This window comes from Mus caroli, chromosome 11, assembly GCF_900094665.2.
Source record: "Mus caroli chromosome 11, CAROLI_EIJ_v1.1, whole genome shotgun sequence".
Taxonomy (NCBI): domain Eukaryota; kingdom Metazoa; phylum Chordata; class Mammalia; order Rodentia; family Muridae; genus Mus; species Mus caroli.
In genome coordinates, this window is record NC_034580.1 from 98193504 (window position 1) to 98211188 (window position 17685).

Below are 17685 nucleotides of genomic sequence, written 5' to 3' on the forward strand. Positions count from 1 at the left end.
GTATGGTAGATGGGAACCAGAGTCTTGAAGTTGCTTAGTACAATGTTCTACCATTGGAATACACTCCCAGCTTTCAGGCCTATTCTTCTAACATGCAAAGAAGGCACACATTTTTCTGTTGTAGAAACTCTTTAGGGCTAGACGTATTATTAGCTTAGTGTTGAACATTTGCTTAGCACGTGCAAGGCCCTAAATCGTTCAATCCCTCCTCATTCACCAGAGGATGATGGCTAAGGCTCTCAGGATCTCAGGTCTGGAACCAATCAGCGTTGGTCTAGAAAGTGTGAGGCCCCCTGTTCCATCCCTAGCACCACATAAAACCAGCCACCTCTAATCCCAGCGATTGGGAGGTAGAGGAAGAACAATACGGAGTTAAGGTTATTTTCGGCTACAAAGTGAGTTTAAGGTCAGCCTGGGCTACACGATCGGCTGCGTTCTGGTGAGGATGAAGTCACTTCTCAAATCACCAGTCACTAGTGTGCTCAACAAAAAAAAAAAGAAGGGAGAATAAAGTGTATAAGATTATAAGATTTCTCTAAGCTCCTTTTCAACCAGAACGTGGCAGCCGGCTGGACTAGACCGCTTGGGGGCGACCGAGAGACCTTTGACTTTCCCTTTAAGGCTGCGGCGGAAGGCCCGAGGAAGAAGGACTTTGTGTCGGCAGGATAAAAAAATTGGTGCCTTCCCTTTAAGGGGGCGGAGCTATTGTTATGGCGGCGGCTTCGAAAGCCGCTCTGGGCGCACGTTCTTAGGCGCCCCTCTCTCAGTTTCCGCTGCAGTCTTAAAGACGCTTCTCTTGGACCTTGCTCTGGGAGTGCGACCGGGCACAGTTCCCTACTCTACATCTGGGTCGAGTTGGAGGTGAACCCTTGAGTCTGACACGGCCGGGCCGATCCGCTGGCCGGAGCCCACGGCCTGTCGTTATGGTAATGCCGCGTCTACGCCGCCCGGGGTCGGGGGAGGAGGCGTTCCAGCCGCGGGGAAGCCGGACTCCGGGTTGGGCTCCCGGCTCGCTAGTCAGCTAGGACGGGATCTGCCTGGTAGAGACTGAGTGTAGTCTGCAGACCTGGGGACTAGGTAGGAAGGGCGCGCACGCGAAGGAGACCTTGTGAAAGGCACCTCCCCCGGACATACAGACCTACAGACAGACAGAAAAATAGTCATCAATCCCTGCGAGCCCAAACGTCACTGGCTTTTGGAATCTTTGCTCCCAACCTCGTGATCTTGGAGTGACTAACATTCAACTCTCCTCTCCCTCCTTCCCTTCCTCCTCCTCCTCCTCCTCCGTTTTTATTTTTTGGGAGGAGGTGGGGTCCTTGAAACAGGCTTTCTGCCCCTGGCAATCCTGTAATTCAGTCAGTATGTAGATTAGGCTGGCCTCGAACTCAAAGTTCTGCCTTAGGCGTTCTGGGAATTAAAGGCAGCAGCTACCACGCCACACGCCCCCAATCCCCCACCAAAAACTCTGGCTGTGGGTGTGACACTCGTCTTAGTCTGCTGTCCAGGAAGAACCGTAGACTGGGGCAGTCCACACTCTTGGCAACTTTGCCTTTGGGCTTTGTCACTCTGTAGAAAGAAATCACTGGCTTGATCCTCAGAAACAAGGGTTCCAGGCAGGGATTTATGGTCCTTTCTTGTGTTGGACCAACCTTTGAGATTCTGTTGCAGAATACTCAGGCCTGCTTCCAGAGGTGGTGCAGGCAAGTAATCCCATCCTCTGGGAAAGGAAAGGGTCCGGAGTTCAAGGTCAGGGCCTGGGGAAGTGGCTGAGCTGGTAAAAGGTGGTTGTCGCTGGGCGTGGTGGCGCGTGCCTTTAATCCCAGCACTCGGGAGGCAGAGACAGGCAGATCTGAGTTCGAGGCCAGCCTGGTCTACAAAGTGAGTGCCAGGACAGCCAGGGCTACATACAGAATCCCTGTCTTGAAAAAACAAAAGCAAAACAACAACAAACAAACAAAACAAACAAAACAACAAACAAACAAAAAGGTGGTTATCTCAGATACCTGAATTAGATCCCTAAGGACCCACAGGGTGGAAGAAACCGACTCCCTCAAGTTGTTTTTTCACCTCCACACCCATGCAGTAGTGCACCCCACCCCCACTAAATCAATCATCTTTTATATAAGATTTGAAAATTACCTTTATCAACATAATAATGATTTGAGGCCAACTTGGGCTACTTGAGACCCTTATGCTGACCCTGAAGAACTGCCTTTGTCTCCCTTAGCAGTCGCCTCTCTTTCCCTATCTCCCCTTTCTAGGAGTAGTTCAGATAAACTATGAGTGTGGGGGTGGGTGGGTGCATTATATGTATGTATATATATATATATATTTTTTTTTTAAGGAAAGTATTTTTAAGTCTTTAGCTAAATCGAATTTTTTCTCTTTTCCCTCTTCCAGTACTAGCCAGACACACCAGAAACCCAGTATACTTGAGATGGTCACATTAGAGCTGGGGAAAAAGGTTGTAGTGAATACAGAATGATGCATCGGGCGGTGGTTTCCCTCCGGTCTCAAGTGCTTTGTTTTCTTTTTCAGACGTGTGGTTTTCAGAAGTTGTTTTCTGTGGAAGAGGACTTTGAAGATGAGGTAGGGAACTGTTGGTGACCTGCAGTGGCAAAAGATGCCCTGAGGTGGAGACACAGCCAAGTTCAGGACCTTTGGACCAGTCCCAGCAGGCAGCTTTCAATGGACATATCTTTCATCTTTTTTCTCTTTTTTTTTTTAAATCTATCTCAGGCTAAAAGTGTAAATAATTGTAAGCAAGGACCAACTTGGTGCTACTTGCTTGTATTGTAGTTTCAGTACATAAGAGGCTGAAGCAGGAAGGTAGGAACCCCAGGCTGGCGTGGGGCAACCTAGAGAGACTCTGTCTAAACAACAACAGCATATTCAACTGTCTTTGTTTGCAGTATGTTTCCAGCACACGGTTTCTCTGTGTAGCCCTTGCTGTTCTGGAACTCGCTCTGTAGACTTGACTAGCCTGGAGCTCACAGATGTCTACCTGTCTCTGCCTCCCAGAGTCCTGGGGTTGAAGGCCTGCATTGCTGCTGCTGCCTGTATTTAACTGTCTTAAAAATAAAACAGGTGTGGTGGTGCATGCCTTTAATGTAGGCAGCACTCGGGAGCTAGAGGCAGGCAAATCTCTTGAGTTCTAGGACAGCCAGGGCTGTGTAGAGAGACCCTGTCTCAAACAAAAGAAAAAAAAAGTCCAGAGTGTGAGTAAGTGGGTCCAGGTCCCTGCTTATCTTAGAGCCCTGACCTAAATGCTCAAGTTCTCAATAAAACCAGGTACCTGAGGTCACCTGTGATTCGAGCATTTGCTAGATGGAGGCAGAAGCATCATAAATTCAAGGTCCTCAGCCTCATAGAGAATTCAAAGCTGTTCTGGGCATCATGAGATCCTGTCTCAAGAGAAGAGAAAAGAAAAAGAAAGAAAGCCGGGCGTGGTGGCGCACGCCTTTAATCCCAGCACTCGGGAGGCAGAGGCAGGCGGATTTCTGAGTTCGAGGCCAGCCAGGGCTACAAAGAGAAACCCTGTCTCGAAAAACCAAAAAAAAAAAAAAAAAAAAAAAAAAAAAAAAAAAACAAAAACCAAATTAACTCCCTAATTCTAACTGTCATGTCTTTAATTATAAAGGCCTTCCTGGGAGCTGTCTGGAGGATGATTTCATTCACTTTTATAATAGCATGCCTGAAGGGGGATGAGTGTTTATAGAGAGCCGCCTGAGGAGGCCGCACAGTTAGCAGGGTGATGTGAGACCCCGAGGGCACCAACTGGCCTGTGACCCGGGCAGATAGATCACTTCATACTCTGGCCTCCCACTTTGTCTTCTCTAGAATGAAGGGCATTGTTGTGTTCCTCTTTTCCTTCTCAGAAGAAAAGAAATTAAATGAGACACACACTCAACATTTTGGAATCACCCTCTTGTAAGGCCTACCCCATGCCACTTACGTGAGAATTTCTGGCAGAGAAACTTCTTCAATAAGCCACCTACCGCTGGGCAGTGGTGGCACACACCTTTAATCCCAGCACTTGGGAGGCAGAGGCAGGCGGATTTCTGAGTTCAAGGCCAGCCTAGTCTACAGAGTGAGTTCCAGAACAGCCAGGGTTGCACAGAGAAACTCTGTCTCGAAAAAATAAATAAGTCACTTACCGTCCAAGGGAACCAGGGCAAATCCCTCTGTTCTGTGGCCTCCCTGGGTTATTTCCAGCGGGAGTATGGTTTTCAAACCATTGAGCCACATCCCGAGCTCCCCCCAAAGAGGAGTTACTGGGTGTGTTGTGTTGCCGCTTGTTTCTAGACAGGTTCTCTCTGGGGAGAAAAGGCTCCCCTTGAGTTGGAAACCATCCTACCTCAGCCTCCAGGGTCCTGGGATTACAGGCGTGTGACAGTGAGCCTGTCTACAGAGGTGTAGTGCAGTCAGAGACCCCAAACCAGTGTCTACAGTGGTCTTCGTATCCAGATCCAGTGGTGTAGTTTCATCTAGGACACTGGACATCTCTACCTTGATTTGCCGGCCTCTGCTTCCTGAGTGCTGCATGCTGGGATTAAAAGCTCACACTTCACATGCAGCAGAACCCACTTGTTGCTTCTAAGTCTCTCTCTCTCTCTCATTTTCTCTCTCTCTCTCTCTCTCTCTCTCTCTCTCTCGCTCCCTCACTCCCTCTCTCTCTCCTTCTCTCTCTCATTTTCTTTTTTTGTAATTTGATTTATGTGATATTCTTTTTTTTAAGAAATATTTATTTTATGTATATGAGCACACTGTAGCGATCATTAGAAACACTATTATAGATGGCTGTGAGCCACCTTGTGGGTACTGGAAATTAAAACCAGGACCTCTGGAAGAGCAGTCAGCTTTTAACTACTGAGCCATCTCTCCAGCCTCCTCAGTTCCTCCCTTGAGTAAATGATGTACAGATGGGGGCTCAAGTGAGGTCTAACCTTATTTTTTGACCAGTCCAAATCTTCAGTTCTTTTTTTTTTTTCTTCTAGACAGGGTTTTTCTGTGTAGCCTTGGAACTTACTCTGTAGACCAGGCTGGCCTCGAACTCAGAAATCCACCTGCCTCTGCCTGGTTCTTTCCTTTTTTAATTTTTATTTTATGTATATATTTTGTGTATATCTGAGTGTGTACATGTTCATGTGGAAATCTCTAGAAGCCAGAGGAGGGCATCAGATCCTCTGGCGCTGGAGTAACAGACAGTTGTGGGTCACTGGACATGGAGTGCTGGGATCTCAACCCAGGTCCTCTGGAAGAGTAGTGACTGCTTTTCACCACTGAGGCATCTCTTCAGCCTCAGCAAGTCTCAGGTTCTGCATCCATCCTGTACCTATACAGAGAGCCATTGTAAGAATTCTCTGAGGGTTCGAGTAAAATACCTGAGTGCACCTGACACCCAGTGAAGTTACAGGTGTCTGTTTTTATTATATAGCAACTTGATCTTTGTGATCACAGACTATTCAACTACCAACTTTTTCTGTCTGTTGTTGTAGTATGTTTGTTTGTTTTTGTGGTTTAGGGTTTTTGTTGTGGTGGTGGTGGTGGTTTTGTTTTGTTTTTTTCTTTTTCTTCAAAATGGTTTCTCTGTGTAGCCCTCGCTGTCCTGGAACTACTTTGTAGACTGGACTGGCCTCAAACTCATAGAGATTCTGTTTTGTTTTTAACGAGAGAGACAGGGTCTCTCAGTGAGATTGGGCTGACCCCAAAATGTGTGGTGGAGGACACTAACTCCGAATCCTCCTGCCCCCAGGGTTCACTGCAGGGGTGACGGATGTGCCACCACCTGGTCTTCACTGGATGTTTGCACTGCCAGCTTTGTCAAGACATGTCCCTGCCTTTAACTTTCAGTTTGGCAGATGTGTCATTAGAGGCTGAGAAGGAACTAGGAAAGTGGCCCTCTTGAGTCCTAGCAGGTGACAGAAGACGCCAGGGTAATAATGGAATCCGACTGAGTGATTCTGACTCTTCACACTTTTGTTCCTTAAAAATGGCAGACCAGTCTCTTTTGGCTAAGTGTCAGCTCTCTGGAGGGAAGGGGACCAGCAAGCCTCAGGGTGAGGAGGAGGGACTTCTGGTCGCTGTTGTTGTTGTTGTAGCCCTGGGGGTCTCTGAAGGGTGGCCTGACAATAGGGAGCAGCTGTGGGGGGGTGGGGGTGGGGTAGCTAGTGCCTTCTTGTCACTTAATCAGCAGTTCTGACTCAAAATATGCTCAGAACAGGTCTGCTGCACTTGAAGGTGTCAGTCTCACCTTGCTTCCCAAATGCACTCCGTCCTTAAATTAACTTGCCCGAGAAGCTATATTTAACTTGTGTCTATTTGGCTGCATCCAGGGGCCCTCTGTCTTCCTGAAGACTATGGGTGTGCGTGTGCATGGCTAGAGGTAGGGCCTGTACCAAGGGTGTGTGGCCAACAGAGTAGCTGCCACGGTCCTGGGTCCTGACTGAACCTAGCTGGTCTCCTTCAGAGAGGTGCCTTTCGGTGCCCTGGGACGCTTTTCCCTTGCCTTCCCAGTAGCCTCCTCTTGGAGACTGAAGACCCAGTGACTACCTAAAAACATAGCCTTGGAATGCTCCTGACAAAGCCTGGTGGCCCACTGGCTCACAGGAATAGTAAGTGATGAGAGATGTCATTGTTGCCTCTCATGCCATGGTTTCTTACATGTGTATCTGCACACAGACATACTACACGCTTAAACAGTAAAGGTAGAAGGTTTTGTTCTTATTTATTTCTTGGAAGCAGCTTTAAATTCCCAGATGCAGAGACCCTGCCAAGCCCAATGGTGATAGTCCTGGCCTATAATCCCAGCACTCAGGAGGCACAGGGCTCAGGAGTTGGAGGTCAGCCTCAGCCTCAGAGAGACTTGAGCACGGCCAGTCTGAGCTGAGTGAGATGTTGTCCCAGGAGCAGGCAGAGTCCTGACGCAGAGGTCCACTTTCTGTCTCTTTGTAGGATTTCTTATCTGCTTTGGAGAATGCAGAGAACCACGTTGTTAGTGCACTGCCCAGGGATGCCGGGTGCCTGAGACCTGTCTCTTCCAGACCACAGGAGACTCTGCAGACACAATCCTCAAGACCAATGCCATCATACCCCACCTCCAACCAGTCAGTCCCAAGACTGTGCCTCCCTACCTCCAGCATGCTGGAGAACGCCAAGGCTCCACTCAGCTCAGGAGTTATGTCCCTGAGACCTGCCTCCATTTCTAGCAGCAGCTTGAGTAGTCAGCAAAGAATGACAGGAGCAAAGGTGTTCCAGGAGTCGTCAGGCCCCCAGCCCTCAGTCACACACTCTGGATATATTTTTGAGAGCCATCAACAGGGCATTGGTGACTTTGAAGCACCTGATCAAGATGAGTTTGACAAGGCCCTGGCAAGCATGGAGCTCGAGGGAGCTGGCTTGGAGCTAGAAGCTGACAGTGGAGCCACCCAGATCCTGCCTGACAAGCACTGTGAGGATCCTGTGTTGGCAAAAAAGGCCCGAGTAGCTGATCTGAGTGGATCGTTCCAGAAGGGGCCTATGGTCCACTGTAGAAATCCATGGCCTTCCTTGAGACCTACGACAGCCACAGGCAGCCTTCCTGTCCCAGCTACATCATGTGTTTCTACTTCCCAACAAAGGGGCTCCCCTGTTCCTGTACCTCAGTATCTGCCAGTGGCTGGAAGGACCATCCGAAACAGCCCACAGAATTATGTGCCGGGCCAGCCGCTTCAGTCTCCCAGAGCGTGGTCAAGTGGCAAACCCCGTTTTTCTGGACCTCAACGTCCCCACAGCAGCTCTGCAGCATTTTGTCAGGGGCCCTTGTCATCCCGAGCCCCAGTGTCTTCTGTTGAATCTCCTGTCAGCTCCCCCAGAAATACTTCCACCCCAGGTACTCAGCCAGCTCTGCAGACACCTGTAGTTACCAACCACCTGGTACAGCTTGTCACTGCTACCAACCGGACACCCCAGCAGCCCTCCCACCCCTCCATTCGAGCTAAAACCCGCCGCTTTCCTGGCCCAGCAGGACTTCTGCCTCACCAAGTGAGTGACTGGTTTTCCTGGCCTCTAAGATCCTGGGAAAGAAGCAGTGGTCTAGTCTTAGAATATCTTCACTGTCAGGAGACAGGCAAGAAGAGTGGGGAGAAAGGACTTCCGAGGCCAGGAGAGATGGCTCAGGGATGGTGACACATGCTTTAATCCTAGCTCTGGTGAGGAGATGAAAGATTCCTGGGACTTGGTGACTAACCAGCCTAGCATACGGGGGTCAGCTCCAAGATAGAGACCCTGTCTCACAAAACAAAGGAGGAGCTGGAGAGATGGCTCAGCAGTTAGAGCACTTGTAGCTCTTACAGAGGACATGGGTTCAATTCCCAGCCTCTATGTGATGGTTCATAACCATCTCTAACTCCGGTCCCAGGGGAGCGGACATCCTGTTCTGCCCTCTGTGAGCACAGGCACATGCATACATGCAGGCAAAACAGCCACACAATAAAGTCATATGTAGTTCCAAAAAGTAAAAAAACAAGGTGCCTCAGGCCTGCATAGGAGTACTGTGTCTAAGGTTGTCCTCTGGCCTCCTCATGTGCACATACATGCCCGTTTACACACACACATGTATATACTGCAAAAAATAAGGCTTGCAAAACTATGGAAGTCAGAAGTCGGAAGGGAAGAAGGGGTGGCTCAGAGGTAGCACTTAGCTAGCAGATGCCAGGCTCTGAGACCCAGTCTCAACACTGATCGGGTGGAGAGGGGCGTGCCCACAGGGGTTTCCTGTATTAGGGTAATCGACATGGGAAGGCCCACGTTAGTTGTGGGAGGCAGCTTTCCCTGGGCCGGGCCTTGGACTGAATGGAAAAGGGTAAAGTAGCTGAGCTGTTAGCGAGCCCTCAGTCTCTGCTTCCCCACCATGCAGACCATGGGACTGGGCTGCCTCAGGCTGTTGCCACTGCCCCTGCCATGATCAAGCATACTCTGTTAGCCAAGGTAAACCTTTTTTTTTTTTTTGCTTTGTATTTTTTTATTTTTTTATTTATTTTTTTTAAATTTTTAATATTTTTTATTACATATTTTCCTCAATTACATTTCCAATGCTATCCCAAAAGTCCCCCATAGTGCCCCCCGCTTCCCTACCCACCCATTCCCATTCTTTTGGCCCTGGCATTCCCCTATATTGGGGCATATAAAGTTTGCAAGTCCAGTGGGCCTCTCTTTCCATTGATGGCCGACTAGGTCATCTTTCGATACATATGCAGCTAGAGACAAGAGCTCCAGGGTTCTGGTTAGTACATCATGTTGTTCCAACAATAGGGTTGCAGATCCCTTTAGCTCCTTGGGTACTTTCTCTAGCTTCTCCATTGGGAGCCCTGTGATACATCCAATAGCTGACTGTGAGCATCCACTCCTGTGTTTGCTAGGCCCCTCAAGGTAAACCTTTTATGAAAAGATGTAAAAAGTGGGCAGGAAGAGTACTTGAGAACCCACCCGTGACATCGTGCTTGGGAAACACAATTTCCTACTTTTATGTGTTTGCTGAATGTCTGTTGTTTGCTAGCCCTGGACAGGAATATTTTCTCACTCGTATTAGCCAGAGGTAGATACTGGGCAGTTTGTTTGGAAGGAGAGCAAGCTTGAAGTGCAGTGGAAGAAGCAGGGGAGAAGCTATGCAGCCGGTGCAGTGCGGGGAGGGGTCTTTCCCCAGCTCCCGGAGACACACAGCTCTGCCTGGCCCTTGCTCCTGTGTATGGAGGCTCTGCAATGGGGAGAGCAGGAGCTCTTGGAGATCTCAGAACACTTCAGTGTGGCTGGGGGTTGGGGGACGTGAGGAAGCCGGGGTTGGAAGTGAGACAGTCCTGAGGAGTTTAGATGTAGGCAGTGGTGGAGGGATGAGGTCCCTCAGACCAGTTTTGGTCTGGCTGCAGTAGGACTCTCCTTTCTGGCAAGGGGATTGACGACCCCTGCTGTTGCATGCTCTTCCCTGGCCCTTCAAGAGAAAACCAAAGGGTGGTCTGCTCTTTGCTGCAAAGGGCCTCTGGGAAAGTGCTCAGTAACTGATCACAGATGGCTCTATTTGGGTCACCGCCCCCTTCAGGTGGCACTGGGTCTTGCTCCTGGGGCAGCTCCCGTTTCCTTACATTCTCAAACTGATCCCCAAAGTGTCTTTTTAAAGCTGAGTGAGGCTCTTGAGACTGCGTTAGAGGCAGTGTGAGATGTGTTAATTGTCCCTGATAGTTTCCTGAACTCATTATGTAACCCAGACACGACGCCGCACTCGTAAATACCAGCTGCTGAGCTTGCTCTCGCCTTCTCGCCCCTCAGCACAGCGGGGAGAATCTGGAGGAGATCATGGTTTCCACACCCCAGACTCCGACACACGGGGCCCTGGCTAAATTCCAGACTGAGGTAACTTTCTTCTGTGTAAATCTTCACCTCCTGGGCAGCATTTGAAATCAGGGGTGTCCTGGTCCTGGCATGCCTTAGTTGATGCTACTAGGCCTGGACCAAGGGGCAGGTGGAGAAGGCCTTTGGGGGAGGCAGCAGTTTATAGATGGAGAATGAGGCATGTCCTGACGTCATGCCTCAGCCTTCTCTTGCATCTGAGAACTCTGGGCCCAGCTAGCTGCATCTTTCCTTAGGGAAGAAGGAGTAATAAGTCTTATGATATCTTGAGGACCCTCTCAAGTCTCTGGGAACCCAGCTGGGAAGGCTCCGCCCTCATCTTGTCTCTAGGAGGTTCCCTCTCTGTGGGTGGGGCCAGCTTCCCTCTCCCTCCTGGTGCTCTAATTGACTTCTCTGTCTTCAGAGCCACCATTGCTTTTGGTTTTCACCTTATTTTTGCTGCAGCTCCCCAGGGCTGCCCATGCACTGCAGGTCCAAACCTGGCAGTAATTATCTGGATTCAAAGTCGTTGCTGATATAAGGCAGCTGCTGGTTAAAACCAGGGCATCAAATACAACATCACTGTGTTCAAAACGGCTAGGGCGCTCTGTGAGCCTATAAGCACAAATATAAATATAAATATGTACCGGGAGCCCTTATCCCTAAGACTTCCAGACAGTTAGATGCATAGATTAAGAGCCCTTGTTGCTTTTGCAGTGAACCTTTGTTGGGTTCCCAGCATCCACACCGGGTGGCTCACATCTGCCTTGTCACACCAACTGCAGGCAATCTATCGCCCTCTTCTGGCCTTTGAGAGCACCTGCTTGCGTGGGCCCTCATACATACCCATAAAATAAATAAATAAATCTTTAAAATAAAAGGATGATAGCTTTTTGCTCTATTATAAGTAAAGTCAGGACCTGATTAGAAAAAGAAAGGAGGGGCTGGAAAGATGACTCTATGGTTAAGAGCATCAGCTGCCCTTCCAGAAGTCTGGAGTTCAATTCCCAGCAATCATGTGGTGGCTCACAACCATCTGTAATGGAATCTCATGCCCTCTTCTGGTGTGTCTGAAGACGGCTACAGTGTACTCACGTACATAAAATAAATCAAACTTAGAAAGGCAAAGAAAGGAGAAGAAAGGCGAGCCTTTATTCTGGCCGCTTAGTGAGAGATGCAGAATGTAGCCAGGTTTCCAATGCCACTTTCTGTTCGAAACCATAATTGAGAGGCAGCCATTCCCCTGCCCATCCCCCACCCCGGGGGATCCACTGTTTCTTTCCCCCCTGTCTGCCTTGCCCCAGTTATGGATCCTTCCCCAAGGTAGATCCACTAATGCAGCCTCCCTTCTGCTCTGTGGTACCAGATTGTTACCAGTTCCCAGGGATCCGTGGAAGAAGATTTCAGGCAGGGGCCCTGGCTCACCATGAAATCTGCTCTGGGCCTGGACGAGGGAGACCCCACCTGCTTTCTCTATACCTACAGTATTGTCATGGTGCTACGCAAGGTAAGGGTCCTGAAAAGGGAGACTCGACTGCCTGGTCCACTGCTGGAAGAGACTGTGTGCCACCTCCTACCCCAGCCCTGTCCCCGGAGGGCAGCCTGAAGTCCCTTGGGTTGGATGCTTTCACTGCTCATCCGTAGTTTTGAGCATTGCAGGTACCAGACTGAGAGGCAGAGGTAAGCACACTGCCTCCCTGGCATCTCCCCTGTACAGATACAGATTGACACTGTTGGTCTGTCTATCAGTAACTCCTTGCCTGTGGCCTGCCATGGTGGAGTCGGCCACAAAAGCAGATACAAAAGGAAAGAAACCTAACAGAGAAAAAAGGATCTTCCAGCTTTGGGCTCAACAGGGAGTGGAGTGTGCCCCACCAGCTGCCTTCCTCTGTCAAAAGGAAGACTGTTAGCGCCCCTGGTTGTCATTGGGAGTTATGCTGAGGCATGGCTAGCTCAGTGAGTGCCTCTCCTTGTAAGCAGGCAGCCCTCAAGCAGCTCCCCAGGAACAAGGTCCCCAATATGGCGGTAATGATCAAGTCCCTGACTCGGAGCACAATGGACGCCAGTGTGGTGTTTAAGGACCCCACGGGTAAGGAGCGGTCCTGGGTGTTTCTTCGGCGTGACCTCCATTGAGGTCTAGAGATGAGCAGCCCACTTCCCAGCCAGGGGCTCAGACCCTTGCGGTGCCCTTGACCCTGAGACAGAGACCTTATGGCTTTTGCAGGAGAGATGCTTGGAACGGTGCACAGAGTGCTTCTAGAGACACACCAGAGTGAGCTGAAGCCTGGCTCGGTGCTTTTGCTGAAGCAGGTAGGGAAGCCCCCTCCACCCCGGTTTGTCCTTGCTTGGCAGACTGCCCTCCCTCCATTGCCCACAACCAAAGAGAGAAGATAAGTTCGAGGTTGCTGGAGCTGAGAGCGGTCCTCTGGCCAGTGAACCGTTCCACTCTTGGTGGGTAAATGGGAATGGAGAGTTATATTTGGGGTGGCAAGTGGTTCTGTTGTGGCTGCAAGGCTAAGGCAGCTTGGTGACTGGTGAGCTTGGTGCTGAGGGCATGAAGTGAAAGAAAGTTGGTACCCTAAGGTCCGACTGTACCGTGTTCCCTCCAGACACTGACTCCCCTTCCTAACTCCAGATTGGAGTGTTTTCTCCTTCCCTCAGAAACCACTACCTGAATGTGACACCCAACAACCTAGTCCACATTTACAGTCTAGATTCTGGAGATGGGGACTTCCTCGAGCCACCTCAGCCCTTGCCCAAGGTAAGTGGGGCAGGAGAGATGGTGACAGGCAGAGCTCCCCTGCCTGGTTTCTCTCACTTCATCTTTTCCTTGTCCCTGGGGGCAAAGGTGTGAAGGGGACAGAAAGCGGTGCCTTTGGGAACAGGAGTCTCTCTGCTGCCCCTGCTCCAGCCACCTGCCAGACTGCTGAGTAACAGGACCTAGCAGAGCAGCTGGTTTCCTGGTGATCCCCGAATGTCTGATCACAGGCTTGATCATCTGAGAAGTTGGGAGTCATTTGAGAACCGGGGCGAAGGCTCCCTGGGGGTGGTAGCAGAAAATGATAGAGGGTCACATCTGTGCCAGGTGGCAATGAAGAGAACAGGAATACAAATGGCGCGTCTGGCGAGCTGGCCCTTGCTCTGAGACTCTGCCTCCACTAGCAATGCCCTGGAGCGTTAGTGTCTGTCTGAGCTGAAGATCACGCTAGGTGGTCCATCCTTAGGAGCCTGGCCTAGAGGAAGATAGGAGACCTGGGTCTTGTCCAAGCTCTTAATAATGTTTACTATGACCTTGAGCAAGCCCCATCCGTCCCTTCCCCTGTTCTTTTTTGGGGGATTGTTTTGTTTTTGTTTTCGGAGACAGGGTTTCTCTGTATAGCCCTGGCTGTCCTGGAACTCTGTAGACCAGGCTGGCCTCGAACTCAGAAATCTGCCTGCCTCTGCCTCCCGAGTGCTGGGATTAAAGGCGTGCGCCACCATGCCCGGCCCTTCCCCTTTTCTTGTACCATCTGTAGAACAAGTGTTTGACTTGATGACCTCCAGGCCCTGTAGAGCTCTGATTACCTCTGATTACCTACTAACACTTCTTCCTTCTCCTTGGACGCTGTGGAACCTTCACAGTCACCCACCTCTGTAACCTTCATTTTTCTTTACATTTTTTCTTCCTTTTTTTTTAAATGGAGGGTTTTGTTGGTTTCTTTGTTTAAAGGTTTATTAATTTTCTTTTATGTGTGACTGTTGCAAGTATTCACATGCCCCATGTGTGTGCTTGGTGCCCATGAAGGTGAGAAGACAGCATCAGATCTGGACTGGGGTTATAGATGGTTCTGTAGCACCATGTGGCTGCTGGGAATTGAACCTGCATCCTCAGAAAGAACAACATGTGCTCTTAACTGCTGAGCCACCTCTCCAGCCATCATAACAACTGATTTTAATCCTGGGCCAGCTCCTCAACACACTGGTGGATGGCCTCTTAACCTTCTACAATCGTTATACAGAGTCCCTAAAACATTAGACACTGATAGAATTTGGAAAGTCTGTTCTAATTTAGTTGTTTGCTGTTTTGGGTAGTTGGTGTTTCAGCTTTTTCCATCAGCTTGGGTCTGGGTGACCCTGGCCCCTGCCCTATTTATTCCTTTTGTTTTTGTCCTGGGAATCCCTACCTTTGAGGTCATTTCGGTAGAGGCACCCCCACCCCCAGGGATTTCAGGATCCTTAAGCACTGGTAACCAGATCCACTGTCTTCAGGATCTGGGAAACTCCCATGGAAGCCTCCAGCCTGATGTGGCTACAGAGCCCACACTGGGCCTCAGAACAGCACAGAACCCAGCGGTGGCGTTTCCAGAAGAGGAGCTCTCAGAGGCAGGTAAGGCTCATCCCCTCCCTCAGCATCCTCTGGCCTCGCCCAGCAAGGCTGCTTCCACTCAGCTCCACCTCCTGCCTCCTGCTGTACCTGTATAGACTGGCACAGCATGTTTCCTGGCTCCTTCAGCAAGGCTGCAGACCTAGTTGAGAGCTGTACCTTCAGCTACAGGAGGGAGCATCACCAACCCCTGGGTGCTTGGCACAGTCTCTGTCCCATTTCAAGTCCACCCTGCCGGTACCCAAGGAGCCATATGTGGCCAGGGAGATTGGGACACAAACCTGGGAGGCCCAAGAGCCACTCTCAGGTGGAGCCTCCATAATCCCAAACCACTTTCTTAGCTTTTGACTTGAGAAATTCAATCCTGCCTGGCCTGGAGGCAGAAAGACTGTGGGCATGGACCTCACACCAAGCACATTCACAGTACACCAAGGTGTAAACCACAAAGCTGGTTTGTTTAGATCCTACGTAGGACCCCTGTGCTGGAAGTGTCTTGTGTTGTCTGGAATCCTGCACTCTCCGTACAACTGAGCCTGCTGCCGCTGACCCCAGAGCTGTCAGAAGTTGCTGGTGGTCACAGAACAAGTGTGGAGAGTTGTTTGCTCGCTCACACTGCCACCCTACAGGGCGGAAGACAAATACAATTCCTGCTGTCTCCTGAGGGGCTAACCTTCACCTGTTCCTCTTCATCTCAAATGGTTTTCTCCAGCTGGCTCGTCTAGCCCAGCCCACAAAGCAACCTCTGGTTTTTTGAGGTAGTCTCTTCCGTTTTTTTCTTTTTTTGGTTTTTCGAGACAGGGTTTCTTTGTGTAGCCCTGGCTGTCCTGGAACTCACTCTGTAGACCAGGCTGGCCTCGAACTCAGAAATCTGCCTGCCTCTGCCTCCCGAGTGCTGGGATTAAAGGTGTGCGCCACCACTGCCCGGCGAGGAAGAGTCTTCTATGCAATCGCAGCCAGCCTGGCCTCACTGTCCAGCCCAAGCTTGTGTCACATTCCTGGCAAACCCTTTGCCTTAGCCTCCAAGCGCCAGCCTTATAGGCAAGCACTGCCATGCCCAGCCCACTGGGCAGCTTTTCCCTTGTAAGCAAATAACAGTCCCACCTGCCCTGAGCACAGTGCTCATCACCTTAATTAAATTGTGAGTCCTGCCCGGTCGGCCGGCTCCTTTCCCTCCTTTGTGGCCTTCTTGCCAGGCCTGGAGCTGGGCTCTTGGGTGTAATTTACAGTTTGCCTTCCAAGCCACCCATCCTGGGCTGGAAGTGGCACTGTCTACTTGGCAGCAGGTAGCACCTAAGCATGCCCACCTGGGGCAAGTTGCTGCACCTCTTTAAAGTTGGCTCACCCAGTAAAGTGGGTTTGAGCACAGCAGCCACCTTGAGCTGCCTTGGGAAGGGCTGTTGAGGCAAAATGAGCTCGCAGTAAATAATCACCGCTGCTCACAGGCAGTGTAACAGTCGGTAAAGTGTTACCAGGGCCTGCTGCATCGCTGGCTTCCTGTAGCACCACATCCGACAGCCCCGGGCTGGTCAGAAGCGCTCTCTCTCTCTCTCTCTCTCTCTCTCTCTTTCCTCCCCCTTTCCCCCTCCCCTTCTCCTCCTTCTCTTCTTCATTTTATCTGTTAGAAGGCAGACTTGCCATGACACATGACACCTGTGTGAAGGTCAAAGAATGACTTGTGGGACTCAGTCCTCTACAAGATAGGTCTGGAGTCACCCACTTGGCCATCTGGCCAGCTCTGGAATGGCCCTGTTCAGTCCCCTTTTCTTTTCCTTTTCTTTTTTTCTTTTTGTATTGGGGAGGTGTTTGTTTGTAGACAGGGTTTCTCTGTAGCCTTGGCTGTCCTGAAACTCGCTCTGTAGACCAAGCTGACCTCAGACTCAGAGATCTGCATGCTGGTCAAAGGTGTGTGGCACTCTGCCTGGCTCCTTTCATTCTGAGTGTCTGCCCAGGCTCTCTCTCCCACTGTCAGCCCAGGTGGATGAACTGTCACTCCTAAGACCTGTCCCGGGCGCACACCCCCCCACCCCGGTAAATGAGAAAGTCGAAGTGGGGAGCCTCCAGAGTCCTTCCTGCTCAACACTGCCTCTGAACAGGAGGGAAAGAAGCCACGGAAGCATAGGGCATTCCCCATTCCTACTGGAAGGGCCCAGGGGTTGTATCCTGCCTGTTGTTGTGTGTAGTGTCTATAGGGAGCCAGGGAAAGGTAGACCAGGCCACCCTCAGACCCATTGGCATGGGCAGACTGCCCCAGGGGAGGCACCTTTCTGGCTGTATCCTAAATGGCAGAGGCTTCAGAGCTGAGTTTTGTGGGATCCTGTGGTTGCCACTGAATTGACCCCTGTCCACCTCCCTCTGCAGATGACCTGGATGGACTCCTGAGTGAGCTCCCCGAGGACTTCTTCTGTGAGCCCAGCAGCTGGGGCTGTCTCAAGACAGGGCATCCACCATGAGCTGGCAGCCTCTCTGCTCCCAGACAAGCTAGGTGCATCTGGGAGAGAACGCCAGTGCAGCTGGAGACAGCTCAAGCCCATGGTCTGATGCCTCCCATGGCCACCTTGAAATGCCTAGTGATGGGCCAGACAGTGGGCTGCCTGGCTTAACGATTCAACGACTTCTTTTGGTGTGGGCATCCTGGAAATCTGGTCAGGGCTTGCTCCCCTACATCCTTATCCCTCTGGCACATCGTCCTCTAGCCAGTAAGAAAGGTGGGGTCCTCCCACCCCATCCCCTGCCAGCTGAGGAGCCCAAAGGAGCCACAACCACAGCAGAGGTGACCTAAGGCCTGTAGCTAACTCTTGTCCACCAGGGTGACTGTGAGGTGCAGGCTACTGTACCTGGCTCTGAAATAAAGCATCCCTTCCTCCTTCTCCACCCTCTCATCCTCTCCCGGCCAGGGCAGCCAGGCTCTACGGCAGAGCAAAGGGCATGGAGAGAGAGAGAGAGAGAGAGAGAGAGAGAGAGAG

General features: G+C 50.7%; 1 protein-coding gene across 1 annotated transcript; it reads left to right on the top strand.

Moving 5' to 3' along the window:
* The first annotated feature begins 710 nt into the window (after window positions 1-710).
* On the top strand, window positions 711-17578 carry C11H17orf53 (chromosome 11 C17orf53 homolog). The gene is made up of 10 exons (XM_021177128.2): window positions 711-926; window positions 2539-2589; window positions 6955-8022; window positions 10300-10383; window positions 11726-11866; window positions 12340-12448; window positions 12584-12669; window positions 12995-13120; window positions 14608-14725; window positions 17081-17578. The coding sequence occupies exons 1-10, from the start codon at window positions 924-926 to the stop codon at window positions 17170-17172; spliced, it is 1878 nt and encodes a 625-aa protein (XP_021032787.1). The 5' UTR covers window positions 711-923; the 3' UTR covers window positions 17173-17578.
* The last annotated feature ends 107 nt before the right edge of the window (window positions 17579-17685 follow it).

Excerpts from the sequence above, each read along its gene's own strand:
- C11H17orf53 (XM_021177128.2), top strand. Across the intron at positions 8,023-10,299 it reads CAGGACTTCTGCCTCACCAA|CACAGCGGGGAGAATCTGGA; the intron begins GTGAGTGACTGG and ends CTCGCCCCTCAG. Across the intron at positions 11,867-12,339 it reads TTGTCATGGTGCTACGCAAG|GCAGCCCTCAAGCAGCTCCC; the intron begins GTAAGGGTCCTG and ends CCTTGTAAGCAG.